This window comes from Thunnus thynnus, chromosome 1, assembly GCF_963924715.1.
Source record: "Thunnus thynnus chromosome 1, fThuThy2.1, whole genome shotgun sequence".
In the NCBI taxonomy this organism is placed as follows: domain Eukaryota; kingdom Metazoa; phylum Chordata; class Actinopteri; order Scombriformes; family Scombridae; genus Thunnus; species Thunnus thynnus.
The window spans coordinates 29,001,240-29,028,221 of NC_089517.1; the positions used below are offsets into that span (position 1 = coordinate 29,001,240).

The 26,982-nt window shown below is 38.2% G+C and overlaps 1 protein-coding gene across 1 annotated transcript; it reads right to left on the reverse strand.

The window, feature by feature from the left end:
• Positions 1 to 614: 614 nt before the first annotated feature.
• Positions 615 to 26,247, reverse strand: slc6a2 (solute carrier family 6 member 2). Its single transcript, XM_067594708.1, has 15 exons — positions 26,140 to 26,247; positions 25,249 to 25,723; positions 23,054 to 23,185; positions 21,619 to 21,856; positions 13,861 to 13,999; positions 13,238 to 13,372; positions 12,212 to 12,315; positions 10,037 to 10,161; positions 9,645 to 9,757; positions 8,087 to 8,215; positions 7,095 to 7,194; positions 6,040 to 6,140; positions 4,105 to 4,272; positions 3,054 to 3,125; positions 615 to 2,481 (listed from the first exon to the last, which is right to left on the reverse strand). Exons 2-15 carry the CDS (start codon positions 25,541 to 25,543, stop codon positions 2,458 to 2,460), a joined length of 1,875 nt encoding a protein of 624 aa, XP_067450809.1. The 5' UTR covers positions 25,544 to 25,723; positions 26,140 to 26,247; the 3' UTR covers positions 615 to 2,457.
• Between the last annotated feature and the right edge of the window lie 735 nt (positions 26,248 to 26,982).

Genomic DNA, 26,982 nt, shown 5'->3' on the forward strand with positions numbered 1-26,982 from the left:
AAAAGTACTCCATTGATTTAGCATTGCACTCCTATAACATTGTCAGACTCAGAATTGACAGTAAAAAAGAATCAAAATCAATGCAGCAGAATCAAAGATATATTTTTAATTCCTCAAATCCTTCTTCCTTGTCAAAACCTTGCACCTACATTTTCCACGATGTTGAATCCACTGTTCAAATTTGGGTGTGTTATGCTAGTAGCAGCTAATGCAGCCTTGAGCCAATAACCAAGCAGAGATGAGGACTGGGCTACAGGGGTCTGGTAACGTCACTTCTTTTGAAGTCCACACTTCTAGCTCCCCCACCCCTCTTTTCAGACTTGTAGTCTTCAGTCCCCACTGACACTGCCTCATGTGGCATCACTTGAAGCAATTTATCAGGCATTTTGCAGCTCCCTTTGGAGCCACAAAAGACATTATGCAACATTTTCCACATATGCAATACTCCCCAAGTACTACTTTACAGACTTTGATGTGCGAATTGGTGGAGTTCCCTTTAATGTTTTACTCATCAAAGCAATGACAGTGCTTCAACAAAAGGTATTCTCAAAATCAAGTCTTAAATTACTTAGTCTCTGAAAACTGACATTAAATCACAACACATGGCGTTCAAGTATGTGTAGAAGAAATTCTTTATTATCATAGTGTGAATACTTCAGACTTCTTCATAGATAGTTGTCACTCACGTTCAATAGGACATTGGTATTGTACACAGTATTTTTGTAAACATAGTCCAGGAAAGCCAGGGTGTAGTTGTTCACATTCATATGTGACAAGGTAGCCCAGAATTACACTGAAGAATATTTTTTCTAAATAGTTAATCTTAGCTATACATCAAACACCATGGTATGACAGTGGACAGGTACGTTTAAAATACTTTACATTCACGTTTTGTTATAAACAATTTGATAAATACAAGATTAGATATAACAAAAGAATATATTTATATATTTTTATATCTTCTTATATATTCCACATATATTTGTTTTTTTCTTTGTGGCTTTATTCCTTTCAGTAAGGGTGTTCTGTTATGATTCAAGGTTAAAATTCAACTTCAGCTTCATTCCAATAAATAAAAAAATAGAGAAACAGAGGAAGATAATCAAAAACATTCCTAAAGGACCATGTTGGCACTTCTATGGTGATGAAAAAAAGAGGAACATCACAAGATATGTTTCAAATGAAAATATCAGAGTTGTTTTCATGGATTTAACATACTAGATAATATGCAGTACAGTGAAAGAGGCCTCCTCCATGTACTGCACACTAACAGCATACTATATGGTTGGCAACAAAATCCCAATACACACCCTCTCTCTCTTTCTCTCTCTCTCTCTCTCTCTCTTTCTCTCTCTCTCTCTTGCTTTCTCGCTGTCTCTTTGGAGGAAAAGCCACAGATACTCCTCAGAAGCACTGAACAGACAAAAATTCAGAAAGTAAAAGTCACACAACAATAATACAAAACTGTCTGTAACAGTTACACCATTTGTTTAGCTTCACCTTCAGTGAGCAGCCAGGCACTGACCACATTCAGCCTTAATCTTTCTTTGAGATTTAAGGCCTGCTTGTGAGTCTGGCCTTTCAAAACACAAGAGGCGAATGGTGCCTGCCTCAGTTATTTTAAAGCTTTGGAGCGATGCATGCATTATTCCCTTTTCTGTAACACAATGTGACACAAAAGCATTATGTTAGGCCTGTTTTCTCTTTGCCAAGGAGCTTGACCTTGATGCACTGATGACCTCTAGCTCTTTGACTTGAATATCAAAGGGCTGGGTCAAAACCAAGAGATTCCCATTCACAAACTGTGGTTTGATTTAGTGGGTTCCTGAGTCAACACAGTTTATTTTATTTCTTCCTGTACGGACTGTAAGAAATATGTAGTGTCTCCCTTGATAAGGCACTGACACAGATAAGCCTCTCTGCCAACAGAGTGGCAAGAATAGAAACTTCCTTCCAATAATAACGTAATCATAAATAATCACAGGCCTAAAAATAAGTTTAAAAACTTTAAATATTTGGGTCCCCTGTATAGTAATACACAGGGAAATGTGATTGTTTTGGTTTAAATTTTAGTGTCTTTCCCTTTCAGGAGATAACAGTCACATCACAAACTATACAAAATCATAACTTGAGTTATGATTAATTAAAATAGTGTATATAGACCAAAATGATGTCCATGGGCAAATAACAGTAAATCTTCAGCTCCTATCTTATGAGCTGAGTGAAGCTGTAGAATGGTTTCAAAATGTTAATTGGAATAACTTTGAAATCAAAGTGCTTGAAGCTACTGTTGATAACAAAGGCCTTGGGTAGTAAATGCATGAGGAGAAGAGAGGCTGCTGAGAGAAGTTGGAGCCTGTGGCACTCCGTCTCTGTCCGACCACTGGTGGCACACAGGAACTCCAAACACCGGACGTGAGGATGAATGAGGGAATTCTGTTTTTTTTATTTTTTTAATCAGATCGCCAACCAATGCTTGAGCTGAAAAAGAAAAAAAAGTTTTGTTTTGTGACAGAATTTTTTTTTCACTAAACCATTTTCCTACTTGTTAAACAATGTCATTTACAAAAGTTTAGCATTATGTCTTTTTTGCCTCTTCTTCAAATTTTAAAGTATTAGCAATGGTCAGTGCAAAAGTAAATTCACAAATAGTCAAATGTTTTCAATGTGTTTTTCACTACAGGACACAGGAACTTGGTTTGGGTCTTGAGGAGTACTGTCACGTCACCTAATGTTACCCCATGTAGGGCAAACATGCGCAGAAAATATTTATTTATTCCAACCAGAGAAACGATTGGATTAAGCATTTATCCGGTTATTGGCGCTAATATTTTCCTATTGAATGGATTAGGTTCAATAGGAGGTTTACACCACACCTCTCAACCTGATTGAAAATTCCATCCGATTGGGCCGGATTGGGCCAGTCTCTTCTGATTGAGGTGGTTACAGGAGGCATTTTTATTCTGATTGGGCTATTATTCCAATTATTAATGGAATATTAGGGTCCATGTAAACATAGCCATTGTTTGAGAAACACAAAAATTTGCCCTTACTGTGAACTGCCGAACATTTCCTTCAGCCACCAAATGATGTTCATGTTCTGGAGTGATGCAATAGGCTATCCTCTGCAAAACAAATAATTACAACACATCATTCTCAACTCTTTGGATACAGCAAGTGTATCATCTTCAAAGCATACAGTAGATAAAGCACTTTTGATGTTGATATATTTTTACAGACAGAGTCATCAAAGAGCCCAGGTGCTACTTCAGATGTAACAGGAAATGCATCAAATCTGATCTGAAATTAGACCAAAAGTCATTAGCATTATCTATGATAAATGATGTTAAAGCTCTTTTGGGACCTGTGAGGAGCCCTTATCAAGAACTTCAGCTATGTTTATTCTGGTTATCATGAGGAGGATGCAAAAAAAACCTGATAGGAGGTGACAAAAGTTTTCAGAAGAAACCAAGAGTGTACTGAGAACCTGAGAAGAATCTTCAGTCCTGAGTACCAACAGGAAATGCCAATGGGATGTGGGAATTGTTACAGTAGAGTGAAGCTGACAGTGGTTGACTGCTGAGGGATGAAAATAGCTCTCTGGTGCTTTGATGATTACAATCATAAACTCTCAATGCTTTGAAGCGATTATATCATTTGAGAGCGTTCTCACAGTGCCAGTGTCACCAAGATGAGAGAGGAAAGTTGACTTCTAAATCAGATTGTTAATTTCAAATTTTGTTTGAAAGAAGAACATGCTGCATGTCCCACAACCAAAATCATAGTAATAACAATGTTTACTTTGGCTACTGTTGTTCAATGTCCACTTGCACTGTGTGTGAGATCCTACTTTCTTTGTAACATACAGTACCAGTCAGTAGTTGGGACACACTTTCCCATTAACTGATACTGTATGTGTTGGCACAAACTGTGAAGATCCTTGTGTCAGTTGTAATTGTTGCTAATATTCCCTCCTCTTTAGTGATCACACTAGTGTTAATTTAAGTCAATGTATGTTGATTCAAATATCTCCTAAATAACTTTTTATGAAGCAGCATACAATTTCTTTTTCACTCTGTGTGATTGCAAAGTTTTGATACTGACCTCTTTGAATGTTCCTGGTAAGCTGAAGAATTTATAAATAGCATAGAAGGGGACAAACATCATGGAGGACATGGCCACACCCCAGCCAACTACATTGGACCAGTTAGGGAAGACGTATTCATCATACTTCAGGCCTGATGATGTTACAGTACTGGCTATTACCACAAACTGTGAAAGAGAAAACAAACAGGAACATTATGAGTTACATAAATTTGTAAGGGTGCTACTTCTGATGTCTAAAGTCTCTGAATCGAAAAGCAGAGGCAGAAAAGGTGAAAGTGAGAGAAGCAAACTAGAGAGAGAAATCCAGGTAAACAACTGAAACTTCTTTATCAGAACAGACGTCTCTTATTACAGTCCCTCTGTAATAACTTGTATTCATGAAACTGAATTGAGTTGGGCGTGTCCACTATAATAAACTTTTCTTCCTCTCTGTAACCTGATTCACCTGTTCTAGACTAAATTCATGACTGAGCTACAAGCAGTCTGTCTCTCTGAAACATTGTTTGCAGTTATGTGTCATGGAGAGGTCAATATAACCCCCCTATGTTCTGACTATCAAAGGCCATAGCACTCTACTTTGACCATGTAAAATGCCAGCTTTAATAAGTGCTTCATGCAGCCATAGTGACATTAAGCTATTTTCTTTGTAGATATTTTATTAATAAAGAACCTAAATGTGTTTTATTATGTAATATTTAAGGACCAGCTTAAGGTTAAACTGCTGTTGCAGTTTTTTAGATGCTACTTTAGATCGCTGAGCCGCTGTTGGTTATATAGGTTGTATAATTTGCATGTTTAGCCCTGCCAATGAGAATGTGGATCTCAGAAAATGGCGATGTCAGTGGGTCATTTTGTTCAAACCTCTTTGGTCTAGCTGGTTGTGAGAAGCAGCAGACCTCTAGGGACCACAAGGCTGGACTTCACACTTGTAAGCCCTTATTTTTTACCAGGTAATCACAATGTCTAGCACAAAGCATTGCTTCATGTACTCATGGACTTCGAGAGCATAGGCACACTAGATATTTTCATTAAGTGCACATCCATGGATGCTATGAGAAAAAGGTTTGATGAAGTGGAATACAATTAGTAGGGTGCAGTGTTGAATCATTATTTTCTCCATTGCATAACTCATCTCTTATGTTACTAGTACACTGGTGCATGATGAAAAAAATGCTCTCTTAACAGAGAGGACACACTGTTGCACTTGATAGCATGTGCACTCTTTCGGAGTACAAATGATTGTCATCAGGGCACTACCCCATATACCAAAATATATCTGTAAACAATGGTAAAATGTATTTTTGAATTTGTTCCTTTTTCTCACAATGTGGAAAGACCAATTCTCCTGCACTGCAGCCCCTTCTAACTTCCACTGTTGTCCAGAGGAGGGTGTAGACAACCATTTCTATCAGAGGAAGCACATGGCTTTCTACACCCTCCCCTGGACAACAGTGGACACAGCCATGTGCATCCTCTAATGCACGTGGAGTCACCAGCTTATTTCACCTGCAAGGAAGGAACTCCAGGAAGGTGTACTGAGGTTCAGACTATGATGCTTGGATACCACTCTGAGTACAAGGAAGAATTACCCAAGCTGGTAATTGAAGCTGGGCCTCTGTGGTGGTAGATGAGTGCTTTTTCCCAAATCATTACATTACATTAGTTTACTTAAGCTGTGGATGATATAGACGCAATTAAAATTTTGATTTTATGTTAAATCTTACAGCTACTGCATGGTGGAATGAATGATACCTTAATACAGCTTGCAAGCATTTGTGAATGACACTGGAAGACATCAACCATTAACTGTCGATTCCTAATATAATATGAATTCATGGGTTGGATTTGTCTTCTGTTTAGGAACACACATAGTCCCTATCCAAGAAACCCAGCCCTATATGTAACTACTGTAATGTCCTGTATTCCTCTCACCAGAAGGAAAGTTGGGCTGACAAATTTCCAGCACAGCCTCCAGTAGAGGCCTGGCTTAAAGCCCATCATTCTCTCAACATCTTCGCTGAAGCGGTCCACACCTGAAGGAAGACACACAGCAAGGGTTAAGTGGAGAGCAAAGTCATACACGTTCAACGTTCAAACAGTGTAGGCTACAGCAAGTTCTTTGTGCCAAGCATGCAGTCTCACTGGACAGTAGGGGTAGTCCAGTAGTAGGATGGCCTACACCCCCATACTGTACTCCAATGATTTTGTTTTTGCTCCAGCTTGACCTGGGCTGACCTTGAGATGACATCATGTTTCTTTGCTTCGTTATCTCATCAAGACTGCCATGTTGCTGAACGTATTATTTGTTTTGTTTTGGCACCGGTTGCTCAATTTGCCAGCTGTGATATCCCTCTCCCTCTAGTGTTGTTTTCCATAATCATTTTTTCCCTGGGATTTTTCCTTGCCTTTTCTTCTAAGGGTCTACAGATGGTGACGAGATAGATTAGCTCTTATAGGTTAGACAGGACTGCTACGTCCTCTAGCATATGATCTTACTGTAAGTCCTGTGCTTTGTTTCTTTCCTTGTGTCTTTTTTATTGTTTTTTTTGCATCATTCTGTTCTGTGATTGATCTTGTTCACCCCTGTTCTGCACAAGTGAAGATAAGTTGTCAGGTCATGAAGTAGATCACACCTTCTTTGCTCCAGAAAAGTGCCCGCACAATGAATTTACAAACTGAAAGCTTAGTTTCCTAATCGTATCTCTGATGTTGATGTTCATGGCTTTTCATGTTTTTTGCCTCAGTGAACCCAAGAACAGGCTTATGTTAACTCTTTTTTGTAGTTCAATGATGATTCTTCCATCATCTGTACATACTGATTCCAGTCTCTTTTTTTTTTTCTTTCTCTACTTTGAGATTTGAGCAAACAGTAGAGAAGGGTGTGTGGGTAGGATGTTTCAGTTTTATCTTGCCAATAAAAATAAGAATAAGCCAAAGTGCATTTTAGAAAAAGAATTTAAAGCCAAATTCAATGTAGAATGTCTTACCGTAAAACCATGACACTCCAATGGCCTCGATCAACACACCAAATAGTATAGAGGTCCCTGCTGCATACTTATCCAACATGGTCAGCACATAGATCCCACCCTGCAGAGAAGAAAAGAAACCAGAGAGTGTGTGTGAAATACATGAATCTTCACCCTTAAAAATAAGTGGACCCTTGTGTGCAGTAAAAAAGCTATGGTCTCTTAGACTTAACATAATGTAAATGTAACATATGCTTGTTTTGCACTTTGAAGAGTTGACGTCTGAGGATAGATAAGCATCACATGGGTGAAGAGGGGATTCAGTGTGCATTTTGGCTTTTGTACAGTACGTCTTTGATTTTTATCCTGAGTGGCACAATCTGAATCTTGTGCTACGGAACAAGCATGGGAAAGGCATCATTCATTCACTTCCTCAATCATTTCATTGATTTGATTAAGGGAAGTAACCATGTCAATCACTAACAAAATACCTTTCTGTGTCCAAAATCTGTTATTGTGTAATCGGTAAGCATTTCTCCTTGGCGCTGAGACCATGTGAATGAATCAAGACTACAGCGAAAATTAATCCTTTGCTTCCAGGATGCAGTTGTAATCAAGGCCTAATTGGTTATCAGTGCATGATGCAATAACTCTTCTGATCAATTCTTTGAAAGAGTTCTGTAATTTATTTGAGTGATTTGTCTATGCTGACGTAATATCATGAGTCTTATATACTTCCTTCAAAGTAGTGGTGACATGCTATTTAAGTCTACACTATGGTACATTCCTACTTTAAGTATACCACCAAATAAATACATTTTAAAACAATATTTCTTTGTACATGGCTGAAAAGAGTGCAAAGTTTGATACTTCTATATACAGTGATTACCTCTTGAGTGGAACAAAAAGTGAAATATTAGATAAGAAAGCATTATGTTGGAAGTGGGACTTTGACAAGCAGTTCATTCATGTTCAGAGTGTGAATTTATGGTACAATGAAACCTGATACTGACATTGGTAATGCAGAGCAGGGCAACCAGGAAGGTTCCGAAAGCTGTGGCGAAAGTGAAGAGCTTCCTGTTTCTCTTGAGGATCTTAAAGTCATCCGTCAGACCTGTAATGACTGCCTCCATGCCACCCATCTGGTGGACAAAAACAGAGAGAGAAATGAGACCCTGAAATCTTTACCCACTTTGTATGCTGCTGACAGTCAGGTCAGAACTCTTTAGAGCTTCAACATGATAGAAATGAGAGACATGCAATTGTATTTGTCTTTGATACAAATGTTGTATAATCCTACAAAGCCTAATAAAAAAGGTTTAAAAAGATAAATAAAAAGAAGAAATAAGAGACATGAGTTAGTAAAATGTGTGACAATCTGTAATCACCCTACTTTTTAAGGCTTTATCTCAACTTTTGAATCATGGGACTAATATTCTTATATACCATAACTGGGTCATTTTGCAATAACAACATCATGTCCCTCAATACAGATTGATAGATATTGCTCTCAATTATGACAGCAGTGAGTAGAATAGAACTATATCATCCATCCAGGGCCTTTAGTCTTACCTCAATATAAGAACAGACATAAAACAGAACATGACACACTAAAATAGACAAACCTAGTACATGAAAGTATACATTACTGAAATGGTCTTCATCTGATCTGCTTACTCATAGATAGGAGGTGGTTTAACTATTCTTTGTTAATTTATCACCAGAGTGAGTAGGTGTAAAGGTGTTTCATTAGATTACTGCTGGCTTTTGAAACACCATAGAGGAGTTTTTGTATTTTGATGCTTTAATGTTGACCGGACTAAAACATTACTTTACTCTCATTGCTTACCCACAGCATCAGTCATTAATTACAATATTGATTCACAGTATTTACAGTCAATGGAGGTACTCTGTATTATTTGCCCTGCTCATTGAACAACCTTTTTCTAAAATACAGAAGTAACTGGTATAATAGTACTTATTTGTTACTTAACATCCTATTTTAACTTTATTCAGAGCGGGGAAAAAGATCAAAAAATCAAATAAATAAATTGGGAATACATTATACACCACATGTACTTAGTCAACTTGATTTACAAAATACTCTGTCTTATCACAGTATTTCCTTGTTATAGCAGACTAATTGCTCACCAGATAAATCATGGTGAGCTCTCATCCCTCAAAGCTAATGGGTGCTTTGGGTAAACAAATGTATAATTTCTCAGAGAGAAACTTGCACATAGAGCACAAAATGAACATTATTTTCCAGCAAATGTCAGGTTTAATGGGCAAACCAGCTATGAAAATCTCCTTGTTACATGGATGTCATTACTATCCCCAAGGTGTTTCTACATAACCTGTTACTTTGTTCTGTACGTGAAAAGGTAACACTGTTTTTCTGCACCTTTGTACAGTGCTATACCAACATTTGTATACCATTCTACAAGGACTGTATGTATTCATGTATTTCATCACTAATTTTCACCACTCCACTTGCATCTTATTCGTGTATTTGCGCTTTTGTAGTGGTGGTGATTGTATTCTATTGGTGCAGTAGTCGTCTGGACTCACCGAGCTGTCAATACCCAGAGTCAGCAACATGATGAAGAACACAATAGCCCAAAATGTTGAGCCTGGGAGTGTAGATATAGCCTCAGGGTAGATGATAAACACCAATCCTGCCCCTGTATACAGTATATGCACACAGGAACATTCATAAATATACTGTATAACAGTGTGTATTTATAGGGTAGGAAACTATAAATCTGTTTGTATGACCAAATATTGTTTTACTACAATAATTAAAATATATTCTTGGGATTCATAGCAAGTGAGAAAAAAGATACAAACTGTGCTCATTTAATACACAGTATTACAGTAATATACACTATCGAGTCATTCAGTGTTATGGTGTTACTGGTGGTTTTTGGTATAGTGTCTTGTGAGTGTGTGCAGTCACTTACCTTCTGTTGCCACGTCTTCTATTTTCACCCCATGTTTGTAAGCCATATATCCAAGCACAGAGAAGATGGCAAACCCTGAGAAGAAACTAGTAACGCAGTTCACAGTGCTGGTCAACAGAGCATCCCTAGAGAAAGAGAAATCACAACAAAAACACAGCGTTGGTAACACTGTTGAGCCGCTGCCAAGATCAATTCTGCTTTTTTATAGTGATCTAAGTAAACTTAAAATGGGGCTTGATATTTTTTCTTTTTTCTGTGGGTTGATCTTCAGCCAACACTGTGTTTTCATGTTTTAGAGGGGATATTCAGGTTATTGAGAAGCTTTTGCTCCTTGTTTTTGTTTGGTGGTTTGATCGGTAATTGGTGTGCTGGTCTGTCGCCACTAACCTGCGGTTGTCTGACAAAATTAACAACTTGACCTCAGCCACCTCCCTCCTGGGCTGAGGGAGCAGAAACCTCTCAATTAAGCATTTTTCCCCCCTGACTCTCCCTCTGATTTTTCTTTTCTTTGTGTATTGTGTGCAGGCAGCTGTGATACAACCTTTGAAGTTTTTATTCAGTTATGTCACACACAGGTGCTGCTACACATCACAGGAACCTATGACAAACTTAAACAGTACATTCAGTGGAGACATACTGTATGTGTAGGACATTAACTATAACTATACTGTTATCAACAAAAATTATCAGGCAAATTCTCATTAAGGCAAAGTGATAAAGAAAGGAGGGTTTTTTTTCCATTTTACAACTGGAAGCTTCCAAGTTGAAGTACAGTGCAAGCAGTGTTATTTTAACTAAAAGTTTCAAATTAGCTTTGGATACTATTTCAAGGTTTGATCTTCTTTATTGTATGATTTACTGAGTATCCTAAATTTTAGAATTTCCTTACTTATTACAATTTGGAGGGTCAATTTAGTTCAAATTTAAGCTCAGTTTAGAAAAATCTTGTAACAATAACGAGGCATTTTGAGTTTTGAGTCAAGCAGGGCACAGGATCATTTGAAGGCAGGTATTTCACATGATCACATGATGTAGAAAACATATCGAACAAAGAATGGCAGCAGTGTTGTATCCTCATCTTGTACTACTCTGATTGATCTGACATTTCTAGCAAGAAGAAAACATTTAAGCCAAGTGAAGGAAAAAAAGTGGAGAAAAAAAATAGCCAATTCATATGTGTTTATTTTGTTGACAACTTGATAGTTGTATTAACATACTAACTATATTATGATATTATATTAACTATGTAATTAGTAACTGCATTAGTTTTAGTTTCTGTTAAGTATAATAACCTTGTGTTTTGTTTGTCACTTAGCGACGGGGTTTTATGTTTTTCTTAGGTGTGAAGGAGGACTCACTGCTACTCACATGTGCTACTTGCACTCCCATGAGCAGATTTCCTCCCTCTGTGTGAGTATTAAAACATAAGTCTGTGTTCAGTGTTTGTTTCTCTAACATGACTGTGTCCGCCGGACCGTTGCTTTTCCCCTTATCCAGATTTGTTCATTTGTCACTGAGGGCATAATGCAAATCCCACCTGCCAGCAGTACACACACATCTCTAAATGGGACATGAAAGAGGAGGAAGGCAGGATGCCCTGTTTCAGACTGAAGAAGGTGGAGGAAATGAGAGAGGTCAGATGAGGAGGGGTGCATAATGCGTTTAACATGCTGTATTATAGTAAGTACACCAGTTTAGCTTGGAAGTCTCTGTGATGGCACCTTGAATTACTTATCAAAAACCATTTTATTTTGTGTAGCTTTAGCAAGATATGTTATGTTTTCTGGCTGTAGTATATTTACAAGCATGATAGGTTATACTGCTGTTTCCCCAATAGCATCTGCCTCAAACAGTTGCACTGCAACCTATTAATGTGGAAAAAGATTATCTAAGCTCACAACTCATGCCCGCTTTCTCTGAGGAAGAGCAGAACTATGACAAACCAGTCAACATGCAGCCTTTGGCTATCATCTGGCAAGCCTTCCTGGCCTGTACTTTATCTGCCCTGTTAACACCTGGCCACTGGGGTAAACTGGACAGATTAGCATCACCTCTGCTGCTTCGTGATCCGGTTACACAGTGGGAAAAGCAGACTACATGAAAACAGCAGGATGTTATGTTGCTGTGGGCCTGTTTTGGACTATCATCAATCACAAATGGAGCATAAGCTCTTACCTGTAGCAGTTGTTGTCAAATTTGTTGTAACTGGCAAATGCAATCAGCACACCAAATCCTGCTCCTAGTGAGTAGAATATCTGGGTGGCTGCATCAATCCACACCTGAGGAAAGAGAAACAAGAACATTTTTGAATACACTACCAGTACATACAGTACAATTTCATATACAGATTTAAAATTAAACACAGATATTCATTATTTAGACCATTATTTCCTTTACTCCAATATTACGACCAAGCTGTGTGACTTTCTTTGGAAAATATGTCTTTATTTACGTGTCCTTTTTTTTTTTTTTTTCACCATCCACCAACGCCTGGTTCTGGTTTAGTTAAGTTTACATGTAATTGCCAGTAATGTTCTGCAAGACATGTAAACTCTTTCTCCACCCTTACACATATACATCATCCCAGCTAGTTGGAGATTGTATCTTAAGTATATGTGGATAAAGGACATTCATTCATATACATACATTAAGCATGGGAGGCACCAGTGAGAATCTACTGTAGCCTTTAACCCTCAGTGTGATACTCCACCCAGTGAATCACAGTAACACAGAGAGAAGGCTCTCTGACAGAAATAGATGAAAAAGTTACTCATAGAATTCCAGAGTCAAAACCGGATGACCACAAACTGAAGGCCTGTCCAATATTGAAACCTGGGATTTCACATTTCATATTTCATATTTCTCAAGAGCAGTATCTCTTTTTCACACTATTTTTTAATAAAAACCATACACTGCTGACCCACAGCCAAAGTGAAGCATTATCATTAAAGGGCAAAAGGAATGTTATTGTCCAAACAAGTGCATAAGGTTCTCACACTTAAAGTTAATTTCCATTATTATTTACAGACTTTTTATGGTTTTACTGTGCTGCAGTAGTAAAGTAACTTACAGATGCCACAACATTGTAAATGTTTTCTACGTTTGACTTGTAGAAGCTTGTGGATTTTTTTTATTGGCAAACCATTCAAAATCTTTCTAACATCCACAGACGGGTTGTGGCTTACAAGCTTCATGTCTAACCTCTAGATTGTTGAGCCTCTTGAAGTCAATGTGGAGGTAGGCCCTAATGCCGTCCATGGACCCTGGTAGAGTGACGCCTCGGATCAGCAACACACAAAGGACCACATAGGGCATAGTAGCTGTGATGTACACCACCTGAATACACATAGAGCAAACAAGTGGAAAGGCGATAAAATCATGAATCATGCATCAATAAATCGATGCTGAATGTGGCTGAACAGTTATACAGTATATTAAGAAAAAGAGAAACAAATCCTGCTCCGCTTGTCTTACTCTCTGATCTCTGATGTGCAATACAGCATGTAAAAATACTGTATGTACGATATGTAGTCCACTATGAAGTGTTTATGATAACATTATATTTTTCTCAAAAGTTATATTGTACATATTGTTTTAAATGTAAACAACTAAATGGGAGAAAATTTACAATCTTCACTATATTTGATCACTGTCCCTTGACTGTGTTTAACAACTTTTTTGTCCCAACACTATAAATGACAGAATGTAGTGAGCTGTTTGCAAGATGTATGCAAAATGTATCTGTGGCTCCTCAGAGACCCTTGAGTTCAAATTCTTCATCTATAGGAGAAAAAATGTAATTTTTTCATAGACCAGGCCTGTACCTTTCCTGAGGACTTGACACCTTTCCACAGGCTGAAGTAGAGGATGAAGACCACCACGACCAGACACAAGGTCAGCTCCCAGCGAGGCAGGCCCAGGTCCTGGATACCCTGACTCTCATGGAGATGCAACACACCCCGTCTGCAAAAGGGACACACAGGCAAACAATAAATACTGTATTGTCATTTTCAGTTGATATTAGTATTTCGGACAACTATGTACTGTAGCAGAGCAAAAGAAGATATATTGAACCATGTTCTTCTGGGAAAATTTTGAGGTAATAATTGCTTTGTGCATCATGATTAATAGCGCTATGTTAAACACTGATATTAAACATAAACATCACAGAGATGCATTGAAGTATTTCTAAGCACAACTTTAAATACAATTCAGGATACATATTGTGCTATAACTTCTCTGTGATATGGTATCTTCTTTTTTTTGGCTACATCTTAACTGTTAGAGGTGTTTTTGTCAAACTAGCCCACCCAGGTTCTACTGCAGCAGTGGGAGTCTAAACAAAACAGTCCACACTGTGGGTGTCTGAGGTAAAGATGAGAGATAAATTGGGGCTGAGGCTCTCTTTGGACAGGCATTACAGCGCTCCACCCTCAGCCAGCATTTCCAACCTGCTACTATTGCGTCACCTCACTTCATCCTTGGCCAAGTATTCATTTATATGGCTTAAAAGAAATTAATTCCAGTTTTATTCAACACTAATGTAGATTACATCTTGAACATAAAGTCAAGGCATCCATCTTTGTGAAAACCAAGCTAAGCAGGATCATACAGACATCTGTTGATTGGCTTTTTAAGTGAATAAAACACCTTTCTCTTTCTTACTCTCTTCCAACAACATACAAAATGTCAATAATGATCTATGCTATTGTTTGGCTGTTATCAACCATTCTTCTAGAGCCAAACATTTACTGTCAGATTAAGGTTTACGTTCAAAAGTTCAAGTGTTTTATTATGACATAATTAAACAAAGGGAGACAAATGGTGTCTCTTCCTTCCCTGTCTAAATATTGTTTCCAGCTGCAAGCTCATTCTTTGAATGTCTCAAAGAAGTAGTGGGAGGAAGCGACAACTTTAGTTAATAAATAGTAGATTAGGGGCAAAGTTCAACTGTTGTGGCCACTATGGTCAGAGGCTTCTGTCAGTATGCTGTCCTGTCATAATGCTCGGTCAAAAAGTACCAGCAATTATCTGTCAGGCTTCAATTGAATTAATATTTCTTCTCAAAACATTCTCTAGCTCATTTAAAGTGGCCTGCTTCAGAAAGTGTATTTTTTGCAGGTGAGGATGTTTAAAGAAATAGCTCAACATTTTAGTAAATATAAATATTTACTTTCTTTCTGAGAGTGAGATGAGAATTTTGCTTTTAGTCTCATGTTTGTGTGATAAGTATAGAGCTGGAGTCTAGACGTGATTATCATAGCTTATCATTGAGAGTGGAGGCAGAGGGAAAACAGGCAGGGCTTTGTCCAAAGTGAAAAAACTACACTTATAACAGTAAGCTGACTGATTAACATGTTGTATCTCATTTGTTTAACCTAGATATAATCAGAAATGTAAAAATGTATTGTGTATTTGAGGTTTTATGGGGAGTGATGTGCAGGAACTTTTTCTTTGTGAACAACAACCTGGCACAGTAACTGTGCGTATCTTCCTGAGGTCATCACAGCAACGTTGTCAATTTTACATCTGTGTTAAACAAGCAAGATACCTTGCGTAAATACAACAGCCTTAGATTTAAGCTTCAATGCTAAGCTAGGCTAAACATTTCCTGACTCCAGCTCTGCACATACTGCACAGACATGACATTGATATTTATCCCAGAGACAAAACTAAATGCCTAAATCTGGAACTTAAAGTTCCTTTTGCACATCCAAAGAACCATTAAGATGACGCAAATTACACCAATAAAAATTCACAGCTTTGCTTGAGAGGCAATTTTTGGGGGATGGCAGAAACGTTCAGAGACTGTCTCACCCACTATGAAGACAGTCTTGGAAGATTGTGGCAGTTAATCACACCTGCATTGGCCAAACCACCACTTAGTCCTCATCCTTAAATTCTTTTCTCTTGTAATAGTAAAAAACATTGTCTGAAAACACTTCCAATAAAGTGTAAATCTCATCTCTGTGTGGTTTGTCTGAGTTTGTTTTAGAGTGTGGTGTCTCCTTTCCAGTGTTGGAAAACAAACTTCGACAAGCGACACAAAGGTCAAATTTATACTTTATGAAAAGTGTTTTCCAACAGTATTTTGCTGTTTAACAATAGAAAAGACTTCAAGGATGAAGGATAACTGGTTGGTTTGGCATCTCCATTGAAGAGCAGTGCAAAGCTGCTTCCCCAAGCTTTCTATAAGAACCATCTGGGACTGTCCCCCATGCAATGGTGAGACAGTCCCAAACAGGCTACACTACCCAAGAGTATTGGAACTTATCACCTCCTGAGCAGTGCTGACATCTTGTTTTGGGACACACATGCCTAAAGCTGCAAGAGTACAGTGGAAACAAAAACAGAATCCATGACAACAGATTCACGTTAAGTTACGGGTTGTTAAATTCTTATAGTGAAAGAATGTGTGATAATCTGTTGAAGATGATACATCTTTGGAACGGTTACAAATGCTTTATTCATATTGGCTGCAACCACAACCAATGACTGCCAGTCATGACAAAAAGCCTCTGCTCCTGGGTCCATTTGAAATTGGTATTACAGGTTAAAAGCTTTCCCCCCTGTTATTACTGTTCACAAATTCAGGCTGAGCTGTTCCAACTCATAAAATTGCTTTGTGAGACAGCACTGTAAAACACTGTATTCATAAGGCCTCAGCAGATAGAAAGATCTGTCTGTCCAGATTAGGACTCATTATGGGCAGACAAGAATTCAACAACAAAGACAGACTATGTGAGGTTTTAAATTGTTAGATGTCTCTCCAAAGTTCTGAGGCACAAGGACCAGGTTGTATTTTATTTGGATATCAATATCCTACAGTAAAACATTTAAAAGCATTTGTTCCCTTCACATTTGTCCTAAGACTGTACTCAAGCAAGATTCAATTTAGTCGGCATGTGATGTTGTGGGTTGATAAACAGTGGGACTGGATTTGGATCTGATACTCAGGTTGCTTACACAACAGCCCGGCACAAATAAAACGTCTGGAAAACACGCAAACTGAAGTATGTTCAGACATACAATCCGAAGGGACCAAGCGATCTGTGAAACTCCTCTTTAGCATCTACTTATCTTTGGCTGATAATAAATTCAAAGCTATAATGTCTTTAGGGAGGAAGATAACACATGAGGACATCGGTTTTTTTAGGAAGAGAAATTTTGAGTCTGTACTTTGACCTGGACGTCTCGTGTCGGTGTTGTAATGCCCCAAGGCCTCCTTGTTCATCTGATAGAATTGATAGTGTACTGCCAGTAAATGTTCACTGTAACATCAATCCAAGTCCCTGTGGACCAGTTACTCTAAACACATTTACTCTTATCGTCACCCAGCAAGCTGGTTATGCTGCTATCCTAACACTCAGTGTTGCCACTAGTTGGTCTCTGTATATTTGAGGCTGGCAAACTATTGCATGCAGCCTGGTTTTAATGTTGATTAGAGGACGAGAAACAGGGCATTCCAAAAATAAATAACTAAAAAGGACTACAGACCTAAATATCAAAACACAGCTGAGGGATTCTACCTAATTTCAACCTGATTTATTTAATTAACTACAACTACAATCCTCTCCTTGTTGTTTTAAAAGTAATTCTTTCAACAAATATGTTAAATTGTGTGTGAGATTGAAGTGAAAGCAATCTTCTCAAGTGTCTATGTAATTAGATCTTTTTCTTTAAATGAGGGCTATTTATCAAGTCTAGTTATCCTTGACATGAAATCAGATGTGGCTGCTTCAGGCTAGACCTGAATGGATGTGGAATGTGTGCTAATGAAACAAGTTGGTGTCACTGTCATTTAAAAAAAATTTTTTTTTTGTTTGAACTTTATATGCTCATCTACAGTACAGTTATGCAAAACCGCTATGCTTCAGCTCGTAAAACACTTTTGAGTAAGTTAAACTAAATGCTCTGGAAGAGATAACGTTTTTTTCTCTTCCTGAAATGTAACATTTTGTAACAGAACAGTCTCTTTGAAGCATGATCTATTTCTGTTATGGCTATACATTTTATATTAGCTGATTGATTCCATCTGTCAGCAAGGAGACTTAAAGAGAAAGCTGTGTTTGTCCAAAGTCATACCTTATTTCGCATTGTGGGACTCCACAATGTATGTGAGTCTCCCCTGTGTGTAATATATGTGTAGTCTATCCTCTACCCAGGTCTACATGGTGATGGAAGTCACATGGCTCAGGTCCTATAGTGTTTTTGGCGTCCTCTTGATCACATTCCTCATATATATTATAAATACATTATAATGTCATCCTGTCTGTCCATGCTGTATCTCTGCAATTTATCTTTCTTGTTATATTCTGTACACACAGCAGCTATGGGAGAGGGATCCCTCCTATGTTGCTCTTCCTGAGGTTTCTTCCATTTACCTCATTAAAGGGTTTTTTAAGGGAGTTTTTCCTTATTTGAATTGAGGGTCTAAGGACAGAGGATGTTGTATTGCTGTATGGACTGTAAAGCCCCCTGAGGCAAATTTGTGATGTTGGGCTATACAAATAAAATTGACTTGACTTGACTAGACTTGGGAGAATAGTGTCCATTAACACAACAGCCAAAAATCAAGCAGATTAAATATGCTTACACTCCAATTTGCGTACATTTGAGACTTTTGTTTTTTGAATTTCTAGCCTGATTCTTTGCCCTCAACTTAAGAACTCTGCAAAAGTCAGTCTCAACTGCTACGTGATTTGTCCGATGTGATGCTGTGATTTGGGAGTATAACATCTGGGAGGTTTCTTTGATCTCTTCAAGCTGCACAAGTTATCAAATTAATCACAGAAAATTACCCAGATCTCTGTTTTGGGTCACTTCTCTTGGCAGAAGCCATGTTTTTGGCTGTCTTCACATAGCCCCTTTGACTGCACGTCTCCCAAACGAGCCCTGTCACATGACTGAGAATTCATTTTCATATCACCCACTTCAAGTCAGATCATATGGAGTTTTACAGTATACTTAATTAATTATTGAGTGTGTGATTTTAAAGTCACACCAGCTTGTTCCTCTCAGCCACAACGATTTTGACTGAATTTTTATTACTACATGTAGCAGTATGGTGTCCATAATGAGTCTCATTAGCAACTTTATTTGCATGAGACAGCTTTTGGAGAAGAAAATGTGTGGTGAAATCAATAAAATCAATATAATTAAAGTGTTTGTTTGTACTGTACTGATATTCTAGCTGATGAATTACTCAAGTTACTCAAAAGGACAGCCTATGATGAAGTGTAACGATTAGTGTCTTATATGACGGGTTATCATACAAAGTTTTAAAAAAAGAAAGACAGAAAAAGAAAACGACTTCTATTCCTGTAGTTGACTAGAGTTTGCTTTATCTTTTCTCATTTCTTTTTTTGTTCTTGGAACAACTGTGTTCTCATATCAGGTGTAAAATGCTAAAGATGAGGGGGAAAACATGCAAAACACTTTCAATGATGTAATGTAATCATTACTTTTATAGTAACAATGACTATGTGTAGTGTAAATCCACACAGAATTATCATCCAAGTCAGTTCTGGAGCGTTTTAGGATCTTTCAGGTCATTGTTTTGGTTTTACAGACCTCCGCTTTACAGTTCATTCTCACTGCTCTCATCAGTTGTGTTTTTATAGATACAGCTGTGATCAACCCACTGTTTGCTGCCTGCACAGCAAGAGTTGGGAGACAGTGGACAATGTGGTGCATTTAGCGGCTAAAGAAACAAATATTTCTCTAAGGACTTGGTGGAAACCAAAACAGAGCTGAAAGGAAAGTGATAATTGAACTAAGAATTGTCAGACGGTCACAAATATGTCTCAATGTTGTTCTGTGTCTGCTGGATGCAACTTTTTTGCTAACACATTTGCCAAATGAACTTTATAAGGTGATAATATGTCAGTGTTGTGTTCATAGCTTATTGCATTGCCTCCAAGTGGCCAAGGTATCAATTACTACAGGTTTATGGATACCTGGGTCACCAAGTAATCTCTTCTTTCTCTAATGCAATGTTTGAATCTTTCTGTTTTTATGGCAAAATGCCATTATCTGTCAAAAAATCAATGAATCTCCATGAACTTTAAATGAACTGAGTGTCATACCCTCCATGATCCCACTCAATTTGGATGTGTATATAAATGAATAACCTAAGTTTCAGGTAATTTGTCAGCTAAAATATTAGCTTAATAGTTATAAACATATATATAACATTAAGCACCTTGGTTAGAGAGCCCAAACTCCACCAACAAAAAAAGCAGCCCAGGTGTAATGTTAGACTGAAAGAATGTTAAATTCAACTATTTGTTTTACTGTTTAATTTTGCTACGAGCTTCACTCCTGATAGCCAAAGACAGTAGGCTCATGAAGGTTTGTGGATATGGCAGACTGTAAGAGGTGAAGCAAGAGAATTGTTGACTCAGTTGGCCTCACTCTCTCATGCTGGGCCTTGGCATTGCTCCTGTGCTCAAAACTAGCTGCAAGCAGGAGGATTTAAAGTCCCCAACAGAGCCTAACCCCATGCAAGATCTGTCTCAAAGTACCCTATTGTGATCAGTCAGAAGTGTAATAGTCCACCTGGAATAAATAGTCTGCTGTCTGGTTTTACAGATCAGATCATATACTCTTTCAGAGATATTGCATCACTTTTCTGAAGAACTGTAGCTGGAAATTTCCTGTGAACACTGGCCTCCTCATCTTCGGTAAAAACAATTATATATCAAGTTTGAGGGCTTCTATTAGTTGGAATAAATCTGGAGCCCAAACAGATTTGGGAGTGGAACTTCATCAAGCTCAATTATTGGCTAGGATGCATGCTCAATGTATTTTGTGCGTCACGCTTAGCATGTGCCCCTTGTATTGTCCAAGTCGTTTCACAGACTTCCTCTGGGGCTGCACAGTCAGTCTTCACAGAAGCTGGGGAAGAACTGGCTGTCTTTGAAGTATAAACAGATGAAGCTTTTTTCATGCAGTTCAAAGACTGCATTTGAACTTTTTATGTATACACATTTTAGAATGCAAACATTTATGGCTGGGTAATTTTGGAGTCTTCTACTCATGTTTCAATGACTAGTGACCCTCTTCACATGAGTAGTGGCTCCTTGAGGATCTACGTGCTGCACTAATGTTATTCAGACAACACTATCAAAACAATAAAAGCATAACGTGCATGTGAAGTAGTTGCTGGGCTCACTGTATACAATATAATGACTCAGCCAAACCGTATCAGTTATAACTGTCCAAATGAAACAAACATCTAGTAAAAGACAATGAACAAAATGTCTAAACATAGACAGTCTTATGAAGACAGCAGCTACATTTACTTGTAGGATAAAACTTTGATCTCTCTGCAATCACAAGAATACTGTGATTAAAATATTAAAGCAGTTGTATTTATCCTTAAAGCAATGAGACACTTTTAACTTTAAAAAGTGTTTTCTTGGTATGTATTTGGATAAATCTATTTTCAGGGAGTTTGTTAGTTATGATGCATTGATCCTCTCAAAACTTGAAAGCATCAGTTTCTCTCTGTTACATGTTTTCCATAATCATATGCATCAATAATATACGCAGGAGACAGATTTGTTTAAATCACTCACTCATAGTACTCTGCTGCCGGGGTGATCTTGTACTTGGCGTAAGATGTTCCATTGCCGAGGATGGATGCGTTGATGGCTTTGGGGTCAGTGCAGTTCTGGCTGTTCCAGCTGTTGCCACATTTGAGCCAAGGCAACTCCCTGGTCATGGAGGAGAATAGGTAGTGGAGGGACCAGGCGATGATGACATTGTAGTAGAAGCCAACATACAGGGCTATGAGGATCACAGTGTAGCCCACACCTGAGGAACACAGAGTTATTAGTGTGGAAGTGAGGAAGTCTGCATGTTATACAATCACAGTATCTACTGTTAATATAGGTTTTATAATGTGCATTGCATCATAATACAACTGTGTAAGGGCCAGTGATATTTGTTCATTATGTCTGATAACACTGAAAAAATTATATTATCTTTTTATATCTTTTCATAACCCCGGACATCATAGGAATATATGCATGTTATCCATTACGCAAGAAATGGCAGCATACGGTACAGTAATCAACAAGTCATAGATATGTGTGGAATGGTACACGTGATATAATGGATTGGAAAGTTGAAGCAACTACATCAACCAACTTTAATCAAAAACTGCAGCCCTGAGAATATCTCCCACCCATCACTGAGTGTTACACAATTTTGATGAAGAATCCACATTTTTCATGAAGATTTATGAAACGGTTCTCTTTTTTGCCTCATATCTGAGCACCTTGCAACATGTTTTCAGTCTCCTCCACCATCGTATCATTGCCATAAGGAACAGATATCACTCCCACAGGGGTGTAGTCGAGGGTACATGCACATTCACACTGTCCATATAATTCACAGGAAAACAAGAGATGTTGTTACTGCTCAGTTGCTATAATTTACTCCATGCAAGATTCACTTTAAAGTTTACAAAACATAATTCTATATTAGTCAACTTTGATATTGTGCTCAAAGCTCTTCTCTATAATAGAGTCCATAATAGATCCTGTTTGATTTTTCTTTGTGTTTCTGATTAATTTTATTGATTGACTTGCAATTAAATTGACCCTAACTGTGTTTCTCAGCATGCTGTGGGTACTAGACTGCTTTGGGCATTTTTTGTTTTTTTCTGTTTTAGGCATCACTCATCTGAAACTGACATTTGCAAAAACATAGACAGGGGTAAAAGGTTGCATGAACAAGCAGAGAGAGATTAAAGAAATGCAGAGAGGTGAAACAGAGAAAGAGACGATGTGACAGAAAGATTAGTTACAAATTGCCACTTATGAACCTATGAAGGTGAAAGGACAAGAACAGTGGGATGAAATGAAAGGGCAAGACACTGAAGGGAGGCAAAAACAACCGCCGCTGAGCAGCCAATAGAGTTTAAGAGGTTAGATAAAGGCAGAGGTAAAGAGATATTCAGGGGAACACGTGTCAGTTTATGTGTACGGTGCGTGTGTTACAGTTCACCTTTAAAGACTGGGCATATTTTCCAAACTGTAGCTGCCCCTTCCCTGTTGTACTGGCCCAGTGCAAGCTCCATGTAGAACAATGGCATCCCCGCAATGACCAAGAAAAGAATGTAGGGGATCAAAAAGGCACCTGCAAAGAGAGAAATAATTACATTTTAAATAATTACATTTTGATGTTTATACTTGAAACAATATACTGTAAGAATAAATTCCTGGATTTGTAATATTACAAGCACATAATTGTGAGGAGTTAATGGGTCAGAGCCACAGCACACAAACAATAGATAATACAAAAATTTCCAGGATCAAGATCATCTATAATAGAAGGGGAGCTAGATAATAATATAAGTGCCAGACAAAACAAAATACCAAAAATGAAAAGGAAAAAAAAGAGGGTGGGGGTTGGAGTCACATTCTAGGAAAAACAACACATGATAACAGACAGGCAGGAAGGCTCTCAGCTATTTTCATGCTGTACCACAGTAGCACATTAACCAACAAGGAAGGAAATGAGCCCTCATAATTGAATTGTTCTTGACATTGTCCATCACAAATGACACATTATCTACAGTAATGAATACATTTTGCTGAAGGCCAATATGATTGACAGGCCAGTGATGGAGTTGACCCTTTGGGGCACTCAGCACAACATGTTGATTTTCGCCACGTGAATGGACATGCATGCAAACAGAGGACAGGGCACACCTTCTAGTGAGCACTCTGTTGTCATGAGTGTTGAAGGTAAAACAACATTGTGTTTGAAACAATCCATTGTTGGTTCAACTACACACACTGTACTTTTCTTTTCTTTCTCTCACTACAGTTGTGTGTCAGTGTTCAATAGTTTTGAACACAGTCTGGGTTGGCTATGTTACCGTCTTCAGTTCAGACTTACTGAGTCAACCTGAGCTCAGACACTTGTCAAAATTTCCGTTAGTTCAGGCAAATAAACATTATAGTATATTTTAAACCAGAAAAGCAGATAGTCATGTCATTTCCAAGTAGATGCTAAAAACTTTCATGAATGATTTGATCATATGAACATTTACGGTTCAGTTTTAGAACTATGATGGATTTACACATGTACATATCTATATGAAAAGAGACTTTTTTTCATCATGTATAATAAAAACACTTTCCCCATCAACTATTATGGGATTAAGGATTTAATTAGTTCATTAAGACACAGTGTTTAAAACAACATTTGCCCTTTTTTGGGGAGGGGGTACTTTGGGAAGACTTATTTTGTCTCCACTGGAATGTGATGTCCTTACATGAAAACAGAGAAGCTATAAACCCATCACCCACTCATGCTAAGCAGGAAAAAAACAAACCCTCCTCAGCGCTGAAGCCAACAAAAGCATTGAGTGGTGCTGATTCAGTATTGCAGACAGCAGGGATACTTATCTGACAGGATTTAAAAATGTGGTGCATCAAATAATCCTCTGTTAGACAGAGGCCAGGTCTTACATGCGTCTCCTTTCTAGATCTTGTAGTTCTAACCAACCTGTTGTTACTGATTCAACTTTACACGCCACAGTGCATATTCAGTTTTCAGTTTTCAGAGTGTCTGTTGTAATTGTGAGCCCGAACTAGTCTAGTCTTCATATTTTCAGAGAAAGTTTATGTAACATTTTTACTGTATTCTCTAGTAAAATTAATCATGAACTACCCATGAACCAACTGACAGTCAGACATGATGCAATTAAGTTGTAACTGTTTTACACAGTATCTTTTTCCATGTGCATAATGAAATGGGGTATTTCCTTAATCATGAAAGCTAAATGCACTTCTCCGTTAATACACTTGGGACTATTAAAAGGCTAATTAAAGGAGATTAAGGGAACTAAAACTAGAACAACATTGTAACTCTGAAATGACATTGCTGTTGTATTTAGTTTGTTACTAAAGACAATCCTATCCCTGTTTGAAAGTAAAATATGTTTGCAGCTGATCCTTAAATGAAAGGAGACAGAGTTTCACTGAAGAAAAAAAATATAATTTTACTTTGAGGACTTACTAACTTACAGTTTACCTCCTGACGCAACCATGCCCTTTTTGTTTTTTATGTTGTAAGGAGATTCAGTCCCTGGACCTGGCGACGCGCCATGATAAGTTTTGTGACTTCTTCTGGTGTCAGTCTAAATTTTAAAGCATCTTGGTACGTTCATTAATCGACCAGAGTTTACTCACCTCCTCCATTTTTGTAGCACAGGTAAGGAAATCTCCAAACATTGGCCAGGTCCACCGCGAAGCCAATGACCGACAGGAGAAAGTCTATTTTCTTGCCCCAAGTTTCTCGCTCGTCCTCTGTGGATCCGGGAGGAGCCGCGTGGTGGCTAGGGGTGGGAATGATGGAGGAACTGGTGTACTGGACGCCGTTCTGGTCCTTCACCAGTATCAGTTCTACCTCTTTTTTCTCCACATTGCACTGTTTCAGCGGGGCCACGGACGAGAGCTTGTGTTCTGGCAGAACCTGGATATTCATCTTCGCTGTGGTGCGTACGAAGCCCAAGCTGGCCCGGTGCTCTCACGGCCCCCTGCGGGTTCTAGCTGGGATGATGGTCTGAGTCGGTGCGTTTTTAGAAGGACGGTAATCCCGCTGACAAAAACAGGACAAGCGAGTGTTCTCCAACGAAAGTACAGCTGATACCTTCGTGCACATGGGCTATGGAGGAGAAAAGAGAAACAGAGAGTTTGGAGATGTTTGGTGCTTATGCGTAAAGTTTCGATGAGTACAGTTACGCACAGCAAGAAATACAAACACAGGTGACATTATTTCTCCTACATGGCAGACAGACCTAATGTCTGTGTGCTACCAGCACACGTACAGCATTAAGATAAAAAACTGTATCTGTGGTCTGATGCACAGCAATAGCAGGTGACAAGTGAAAGATACTTCAGAGCGAAATCCATACGTCACCGCGCGCACTGATAGCTCTATGCGCTTAACAATCTACTCAACCAAACAACTATCTAAAACATAACTCATAAGGATAACGAGAGAATATAAGTAGTTATTTGAATATGTCACCGTTACTAAAGCAATATAAAGCCCTGTAGTGGAAAGGCTTTGCTCCGTACTTGGTAAAGCTAGGGACACCTCTCCATGACCCGATGCTGCTGTTGTCCAGATGCGTCTGAGGGGAGACCGCCCATTCTGAAGGAACTATAAGACTCGCCTTCTCCAGCAGAGACGATATAAAATGCGAGCTTTTAAATCGGTTTCCTCTCTCTCTTCCACGTGATATTTTATAATTGAACACTTTCTCTCCAGTTTGATGTTGACTTGGCATGATCGCTTTTTGTCTGAGCTAAAGTTCCCATAAACTTGTGCATCTGCTCCTAACGTCACAGCGCAACAAACAGCCGGGAACACAGTGGTATTAAGATAAATCTTTATAGAGTGGAAATATGGACATGGACTTAACTTTTCAATAAATCAGATATTTTGTTCAGAATACCTTGGTGTAAACTTTATAAACTATGAACGTGCGCATTTATGTGCCAAAGAAGTTTTCGCATGTCAAGAGTGAAAAGACAGGAGATGTCTGGGTATCACATTGGTGCTCGAATTTAACATTTTACAAGAGGCTTAAAATCACTTTACCTTAAGCTTCATGTTAGTACACGAATTTCACATACAACAAAACTTTTTTAATGTTTTGATTTGGACTTTATCTGTTTCTCCTCTGTACTAAACAGATTGAATTACAGTTTTCTAAGAAGCCGTAAAAGCATTGTGTTCCATGTGTAATTCAATTCCACAGCAGCTTTTGCCAGGGGCAATGATTTCTATTAGATATGGTTGATCAGTTCATCCCATTAAAGTCAATGAATGTCCTCTTTGCTCTCCAGTGCTTGTTTTATAAAACCCTAATAGGGCTGGTTTTGGGCGTTTTGTTTGTGAAGATTGAATAACTGAAG

What these genes read in the sequence shown, in the direction of transcription:
- slc6a2 (XM_067594708.1), bottom strand. Translation starts at nt 25,543, where the DNA reads ATGAATATCCAGGTTCTGCCAGAACACAAGCTCTCGTCCGTGGCCCCG. An exon ending in CCCTGCTCTGCATTACCAAT is followed by an intron (nt 7,195 to 8,086) that starts GTCAGTATCAGG and finishes TCTTCTCTGCAG; the next exon opens with GGTGGGATCTATGTGCTGAC. An exon ending in GAAATGTTCGGCAGTTCACA is followed by an intron (nt 2,482 to 3,053) that starts GTAAGGGCAAAT and finishes TTTCTTTTTCAG; the next exon opens with CTCAAGCATTGGTTGGCGAT.